The sequence below is a fragment of the Oncorhynchus clarkii genome, chromosome 16 (assembly GCF_045791955.1).
Source record: "Oncorhynchus clarkii lewisi isolate Uvic-CL-2024 chromosome 16, UVic_Ocla_1.0, whole genome shotgun sequence".
In the NCBI taxonomy this organism is placed as follows: Eukaryota; Metazoa; Chordata; class Actinopteri; order Salmoniformes; family Salmonidae; genus Oncorhynchus; species Oncorhynchus clarkii.
The window spans coordinates 66,576,593-66,585,483 of record NC_092162.1 but is presented as its reverse complement, the minus strand read 5'-3'; the positions used below and the strand labels follow the sequence as shown (position 1 = coordinate 66,585,483).

The 8,891-nt window shown below is 43.3% G+C and overlaps 1 protein-coding gene across 1 annotated transcript; it reads right to left on the bottom strand.

The window, feature by feature from the left end:
- Positions 1-2,285: 2,285 nt before the first annotated feature.
- On the bottom strand, positions 2,286-8,392 carry LOC139367753 (peptidase inhibitor 16-like). Its single transcript, XM_071106074.1, has 5 exons — positions 7,932-8,392; positions 4,372-4,596; positions 4,047-4,156; positions 3,714-3,805; positions 2,286-3,333 (listed from the first exon to the last, which is right to left on the bottom strand). Exons 1-5 carry the CDS (start codon positions 8,097-8,099, stop codon positions 2,723-2,725), a joined length of 1,206 nt encoding a protein of 401 aa, XP_070962175.1. The 5' UTR covers positions 8,100-8,392; the 3' UTR covers positions 2,286-2,722.
- Between the last annotated feature and the right edge of the window lie 499 nt (positions 8,393-8,891).

Genomic DNA, 8,891 nt, shown 5'->3' with positions numbered 1-8,891 from the left:
TAAACCTTTTGTTAACATGTTCTCCCCAGCCTTTTGTTAACATGTTCTCCCCAGGTGTAAACCTTTTGTTAACATGTTCTCCCCAGGTGTAAACCTTTTGTTAACATGTTCTCCCCACGTGTTAACCTTTTGTTAACATGTTCTCCCCAGGTGTAAACCTTTTGTTAACATGTTCTCCCCAGGTGTAAACCTTTTGTTGACATGTTCTCCCCAGCCTTTTGTTAACATGTTCTCCCCAGGTGTAAACCTTTTGTTAACATGTTCTCCCCAGCCTTTTGTTAACATGTTCTCCCCAGCCTTTTGTTAACATGTTCTCCCCAGGTGTAAACCTTTTGTTGACATGTTCTCCCCACGTGTTAACCTTTTGTTGACATGTTCTCCCCAGCCTTTTGTTAACATGTTCTCCCCAGGTGTAAACCTTTTGTTAACATGTTCTCCCAGCCTTTTGTTAACATGTTCTCCCCAGGTGTAAACCTTTTGTTAACATGTTCTCCCCAGGTGTAAACCATTTGTTAACATGTTCTCCCCAGGTGTAAACCTTTTGTTAACATGTTCTCCCCAGGTGTAAACCTTTTGTTAACATGTTCTCCCCAGGTGTAAACCTTTTGTTAACATGTTCTCCCCAGGTGTAAACCTTTTGTTAACATGTTCTCCCCAGATGTAAACCTTTTGTTAACATGTTCTCCCCAGCTATATACATTTTTGTTAACGTGACTTAGCATGTTCTCCCCAGCCTTTTGTTAACATGTTCTCCCCAGCCTTTTGTTAACATGTTCTCCCCAGGTGTAAACCTTTTGTTAACATGTTCTCCCCACGTGTTAACCTTTTGTTGACATGTTCTCCCCAGCCTTTTGTTAACATGTTCTCCCCAGGTGTAAACCTTTTGTTAACATGTTCTCCCCAGCCTTTTGTTAACATGTTCTCCCCAGGTGTAAACCTTTTGTTAACATGTTCTCCCCAGGTGTAAACCATTTGTTAACATGTTCTCCCCAGGTGTAAACCTTTTGTTAACATGTTCTCCCCAGGTGTTAACCTTTTGTTAACATGTTCTCCCCAGGTGTAAACCTTTTGTTAACATGTTCTCCCCAGGTGTAAACCTTTTGTTAACATGTTCTCCCCAGATGTAAACCTTTTGTTAACATGTTCTCCCCAGCTATATACATTTTGTTAACATGACTTAGCATGTTCTCCCCAGCCTTTTGTTAACATGTTCTCCCCAGCCTTTTGTTAACATGTTCTCCCCAGCCTTTTGTTAACATGTTCTCCCCAGGTGTAAACCTTTTGTTAACATGTTCTCCCCAGGTGTTAACCTTTTGTTAACATGTTCTGCCCAGGTGTTAACCTTTTGTTAACATGTTCTCCCCAGGTGTAAACCTTTTGTTAACATGTTCTCCCCAGGTGTAAACCTTTTGTTAACATGTTCTCCCCAGTTGTAAACCTTTTGTTAACATGTTCTCCCCAGCTATATACATTTTGTTAACGTGACTTAGCATGTTCTCCCCAGCCTTTTGTTAACATGTTCTCCCCAGCCTTTTGTTAACATGTTCTCCCCAGCCTTTTGTTAACATGTTCTCCCCAGGTGTAAACCTTTTGTTAACATGTTCTCCCCAGGTGTTAACCTTTTGTTAACATGTTCTGCCCAGGTGTTAACCTTTTGTTAACATGTTCTCCCCAGGTGTAAACCTTTTGTTAACATGTTCTCCCCAGGTGTAAACCTTTTGTTAACATGTTCTCCCCAGGTGTAAACCTTTTGTTAACATGTTCTCCCCAGTTGTAAACCTTTTGTTAACATGTTCTCCCCAGCCTTTTGTTAACATGTTCTCCCCAGGTGTAAACCTTTTGTTAACATGTTCTCCCCAGGTGTAAACCTTTTGTTAACATGTTCTCCCCAGGTGTAAACCTTTTGTTAACATGTTCTCCCCACGTGTTAACCTTTTGTTGACATGTTCTCCCCAGGTGTAAACCTTTTGTTAACATGTTCTCCCCAGCCTTTTGTTAACATGTTCTCCCCAGGTGTAAACCTTTTGTTAACATGTTCTCCGCAGGTGTATACCTTTTGTTAACATGTTCTCCCCAGGTGTAAACCTTTTGTTAACATGTTCTCCCCAGGTGTAAACCTTTTGTTAACATGTCTTAGCATGTTCTCCCCAGCCACTATACCATCCCATTCCCATCCATACTCTCTTTCTGCTCAGTTTTTTCCCCATCCTTTGTGGTCAAAGGTCAAACACCTATTCCCAGTCCAGACAACGGTGTAGAGCATGGAAATGTTGAGACACAACAAGTAGAAGAAACAATATTTATTATACTCTATATACAGACATTTACAGAAATATGCCATATTGACAGTAGTTATGCTCCTTTAGGTTTACGAATCACATTCATATAGAGGACGTGCTTTGCTTTAAGAAAATGTATTGCTGTTACATTTGTAACAGGTCGTAACTGTTATAATATAATATTATAATATTATTATACAACTGTTATAATACATTGTTAACTGTTGTATGTTGTGTGCTTATTGATATTGCTAAGAAGGCATATGTTAAACTAGCAACTGTATTTACTAGCGAGCAAATAATAACAAAATAACCATCAACAAATCCCTCTGCTATAGACATGGTTATAGCACAATGTAATTCAACTTCCAGCAATGTTCAGTTCAATTCCAGATAGTGTGTGTGTGTGTGTGTGTGTCATGTCTTACTCTCATACCTTCACCTCACAATCCTACTGAGAGTAAAGCCATTAGGCTGGTAACAAGAAGTAGTGGTGTAGTTATCCTTCCTGCATTGGCCGGAGGTTGGTTCCTAGTCCTCTCCTTCTCCCTCTCCGCTGCTCTTTCCTCCCCCTCCCACTCCTCCTCTTCCTCCTCGTCCCCAGGCTCCATGCCTGTCTCCTCCTCGTCCCCAGGCTGCGTGCCTGTCTCCTCCTCGTCCTCCTCGTCCCCAGGCTCCGTGCCTGTCTCCTCCTCGTCCTCCTCGTCCCATGGCTGCGTGCCTGTCTCCTCATCGTCCTCCTCGTCCCCAGGCTGCGTGCCTGTCTCCTCCTCGTCCTCCTCGTCCCATGGCTGCATGTCTGTCTCATCCTCGTCCCCAGGCTCCGTGCCTGTCTCCTCCTCATCCTCCTTGTCCCCAGGCTCCGTGCCTGTCTCGTCCCCCTCATACACAGGCTCTCTGTGTGGGGTAGAGCTCTCTGTTGTCTCCTTCTCAACATCAGGCTCCTCTGAAGGCTCGAGGGCATCAGGCTCCTCAACATCAGGCTCGTCTGAAGGATCGGGGGCATCAGGCTCCTCAACATCAGGCTCGTCTGAAGACTCAGGGGCATCAGGCACTGGGGGAAACAGTGATGAAAATTCAAAAGGCACTCGCACATCTGAGCAATCTTTTTTGCAGGTGCATGATAACAATTAGACAAGATGAGGGAAAAAGGAAACCGCACACTGCTCTTAATAGTATCACTGATCTTTAATAAGCTTTGATGAGAAAACAGTGATGAGAAATCTAAAGTCTTAGAAAGTGATTACAGGGCCGCTAGTCCATAGCAGTCAATCTATCTCCACAAAGATGGGATATCATGATCAACCACAATTGGCTGGATACTGAGGTCAGGTTGGAGAGGATGAAGTTTGACACAAGAGCGAGATAGTGCTGTGAATTAAATGGAGGGGGGGGGGGGGGGAGTAGTGTGATTGATAGGTGCTGAATTCTTACCGCAGAGGTTCTGATCACATCGCGGCACGTTCTCTGGGCACTTGGAGCACCATTCACCTTCCTCATAGGGTTTCTCATCCTTAAACTTATCTCTGAAATGTAAATGCAGCACAAGTCAATGGTCACTCAGCCAGGGCTGTAAGTCAGGGACCAAACCTAACGCAAACCCTAACACTAACCCTAACGTAACCCCTAAGTCTAACCCTAACGCAATCAGTGAAATGCAATGGTAAGAATTAATTATGTTAATCGATGTATTCTTAGACATTGTCTAAGTGTGGAAATAGGATATAAGTGTGTAAAGTTGTACATGTTCTTTGGTACCATACTTACTTTGGGTAATAATTGCAGACCAGGAAGTTAACTTTCTCGAAGGACAGCCCCTCTATGGTGTCACAGCGATGAGCAGCACAGCCCACAGAGTGAGAGTCCGCCCACACCATCTGAAACACCCCCATCAGTCTGATCAATTTACAATGTCTTCATCGTCACCACCATCATCATCATCCCCCACCATCACAGGGGTTTATACACACAGGAGTAAGCACACCAAGGACTATCCAACCTGTTACAGTTATAGTACTGTCTCAGGTTATCAGAAGTCTAATTCTACCAATTCAGTGACACTGTCTAGCATCTCTCTTTCTGGGTCTCTCACCTGAGTGTAGTGTCCACACATCCTGTCCTCCTGGCAGCTGTTGTTGTTGTAGTCGTAGTCTAGGTGCTCCAAGAACCACTTCTCCATGGTCATGTTGAGGTCCAAGGGCTCATTCGACACAAACAGGTTCTCTCCCATGTTCAGCAACTCTAGATCCGGGTTCGGTTCCCACATACACTTCACAGCGTAGCCCTCAGCTAGGATCTTCAGCTTCTCATCCCATTTCTGCAGGGATGAAGAGACAAACTGTCATATTACCATCAGTGGTCCTCAGTAGCTTAGTTGGTATGGCAGGATGGTGGGTATGATTCCCGGGCCCACACGTTCTGAAAATGTATGCACGAATCACTGTATGTCACTCTGGATAAAAGCATTTGCTAAATGGCATATTATTGTATCAGACTACAAGTAATCTACCTGGTTGCCTCTAACCTGTATACTGTAGATGTAGTGCTGCAGAATGACAGACAGGGGGAGACATTAACCAACATTAAGGACCATAACAGTACTCTTTGTATTGTAGCCCCCTGGACAACTCTCTTATATTAGTGTTTCAATACAATACTGTATTGATATTAATCATACTATCCACCATATTGTAAGTAAGATTCCTAAACTCACATCCTATTGTCCTATTTCCTGATTCTAAAGAGGACAGTTTTTTTTTTATTACCTGTATTTAACTATGCAAGTCAGTTAAGAACAAATTCTTGTTTTCAATGACGGCCTAGGAACAGTGGGTTAACTGCCTGTTCAGGGGCAGAACGACAGATTTGTACCTTGTCAGCTCGGGGACTTGAACTTGCAACCTTTCTGTTACTAGTCCAACACTCTAACCACTAGGCTACCCTGCCGCCCCAGTGAACAGTAAGTGCATTCTAATAGCATGCACTATGATCCGTGCTTTTCCCCAATCTAAATACCAGTAGTTCAGGTTTGATATAGATAGCACAGCACTAGCAGATTGTATTACAAGAGGTATACTTCTGATAATATCTGTAGATACAGACACTGTATTGCTGATGGTTCTGAATGGAGCTATTTATTTCTGTATTGTGCCACACTAACCTTGTGGTAGTTATTCCTGACCTGGCAACCTGTCAGATGATGATGGTATTTCATTTTGCCTGTAGCAAGAGGAATTTCATTATTCACTATGGGAAAAGTTAATATTGTAAACCAATAAGGGAGGGTTATACTAAGATTGGCCAGAGTCCTGAAGACAGACAATGATTATCTATGTAGCAAATGAAACTATACTGTACATTAGATTACATTACACTATACTGTACATTAGATTATATTACACTATACTGTACATTAGATTACATTGAACTGTACTGTACATTAGATTACATTACACTGTACATTAGATTACATTACACTATACTGTACATTAGATTACATTACACTTTTCTGTACATTAGATTATATTACACTATACATTAGATTACATTGAACTATACTGTACATTAGATTATGTTCAACTATACTGTACATTAGATTATATTACACTATACTGTACATTAGATTATATTAGTCACACCAACATTCCCATGTAAACTATTATCCTTCAATATTAAATCAAACCTCTACTAAGGAACCCATACGGAGAACCTTTCGGTAATATGTGTATCAGTGGGTGAGGAATGTTATCTGATCATTTCAGTCCAATTCTTCTTCAAGTATTGGACTGACAGAACAAGAGGACGTGATCACACTTGGCAGATAAGGCCGGATCGTGACTGGGATTGATCATTGTTATGGTTGCTAATTTGTTTCAAAGAAATGCAGAGATGCAATATCGTACGAATGCATATTGTGTTTTTTGTATTGTGAACTGTCCAGACAGGGAGGTGCAGTGTGGAGTCATGTGAAGTTCAGTTTATGTCCTGTCACAAACAAACACTTGTATTGGAGGATACTAGTTGAAATTCCACAACATCTGGCGTGCTAGCCTCAGGACATCAGATCTCCTCCTCTCTGTGCTTTAACAAACAGAGCTGTACTGTATATCATTGCTGTGCTTCGGGCCTGAGATAACAGAGGCGTCATCCGAGACCATCTGGTCAGTGGTACAGATGTGGGATCTTAATTTGAGCCAGTTTGCGACAGCAATAAAAAATTATCCTGCAGCAATAGGAAAAAGGAATTATTATGTGGATTATAATTCATGAACATTTCTTGTAGGGGCTGATCAATTTTTCGTTAATGCAAATCAAGTCTGACACAGTCAATTAATCACCAAGTAGTGACATAGAAACACATAGTAACCAATTACATACAATATGGTTGTGTTTTGAAACCTCTGCTGCGGATTTGTTGGTCATGACACATAATTCCAGTCAAATCCCAATAGTTCTATAATGTTCTGAATGAATGTTATGAACCCGTTCGTTCACTCTGCAATCTCAGTCCTGTTTACTGAAACAGGCATGAACGTGAAATATGAAAATGGCCCCAGTGGGGCGTCCATCAAAACACAGAGACAGGCAGAGACGTCCCTGGAACCAGTCAATGGCAGATAGCAACTTAAGCAAGCACATTACACAGTATACACACATACACCCATGCATGCACGCACACACGCGCGCACACACACACACGCGCACACACACACACACGCACACACACACATGCACACACACACACGCACACACACACGCACACACACACGCACACACACACACACACATACTGACGCACACACACACACACACACACACACACATTCCCATGCATTGCACAACACTGGACTCAACTCTGAACACCCACTCGCACTGAGGCACAGACAGGCTCTATCAACAAAGTAATTCCCGTAACTCTGGAGGTCGACAAAAATCTTGGGATTACTTCTATAATGTATATTCAGATTTAAACGAAGAAGCCCTGTTTTATGGAAACTTCCTGGCGTGGTAAGATTCATTAGTGACTAAAACAAGAGTGATTATTTATGTACTAAATGTTCTGTACTACAACCAACGTTTGATCAGCAAAACGATGATATTCTAGATGGTTATGATACTGTAGATGGTTATGACACTGTAGATGGTTATGACACTGTAGATGGTTATGACACTGTAGATGGTTATGACACTGTAGATGGTTATGACACTGTAGATGCAGCCAGAGTTTAGTTTTTGATACGAGACAGTTTTAAAGCTGAATACCAAACAGATCATTTAATAATGAACAGCTGTCATCAGCATGACACCAAAAGGAATCTCAATCAAAAATTCCCTCTCCGGAATTTGGCTTTGTCTCTACCTTCACCTGCAACCAAGTCAAGATCAATTATACTCCAGATTAGCCCCATGAGAGGAAGTAATGCTGCGAACCATACCAGGAGACAGCGGGGCTGAACTCCATCAATCCCTGCAGCCACACAGTAGGAAATCTCAGGATCCAACAAGCTCATCACCACAAAGGGGTTCAAACACACCATTTCCACACCTGCTAATGCAGAAGTGCCCTGACTGAACGTGTCCCATCCTGCAGGAGACAGCAGATGCAGCTAGAGTTAACTGCCCATCCATCCTCCCCAGTCACGCAGCCCTTACCACTTTACGCATGTAGGTGGCACTGGGTACCACCTGGCCCCGATAGCTGTTGTGCAGCTCCATGAGGGTCTCCGTGTCCTCCTGGCTCAGCTGGCAGGTGGCTGGACACTGGGTGACGATGACATACAGTCCCACCAGGCCAGTCAAGAGAGCTGTCCCCCACAGCATGTCACTCTGGGAAGTGAAGTCCCCGCTCTCTCTCTCTCGCTTTCTCTCAAGAATCACTTCAGATGTCTGCCGGTGTCAGACGTTGTGCCTTGCTGTTTGTCTGTTTCTGTATGTGAGTGTGTGTGTGTTTACGGTGTGTGCGTGTGTGTTTTGTGAGTGTGTGTAGTGTGTAGTGTGTGTGTGTACTCCAGCTGCTCTGCTTCTTCTCTTAAATGTAAGGCTCAGCCTCCTTAGCCTGGGTATATTAAGAGGGAGTGGATCCACCCCGTTCTCCACAGGAGAACCACAACATTGACTCCCCTCCTCACCCTCACTAGGTCACATTACACGCTGCTCTGGCTGGTACGCACCGACACCGCACCACCCGAAAACAATCACCCTATTCTTACAAATCTGGTGTGATTTCAGGCAGGACACAGACACAGACTGAGCTACGTAGAGATTCGGATACATGTCTCTGACTCACACACAGTTGGCCTTCACTATGTGCTCATTTGCTCTAAATACTGAGTCAGGACACAGATTTCCCCGTAGTGCACCAAACAGGAAATATCTTAAAGCCAAGCATGATGAGTGAGCGGCATTAGGCAGTTGATCTATGTTGTGTATCTCACCCTGGTGTCATGATGACTTTCGTTCTCCTTCTGTTACAGCCCTTCATAGAGGAGACATTTCGACAGCTGATAATGTGATACTATGCTTTGGGTTGGGTTGGGGACGCACAGGAGGCTGCTGAGGGGAGGACAGCTCATAATAATGTCCAGAACGGAGCAAATGGAATGGAATCAAACA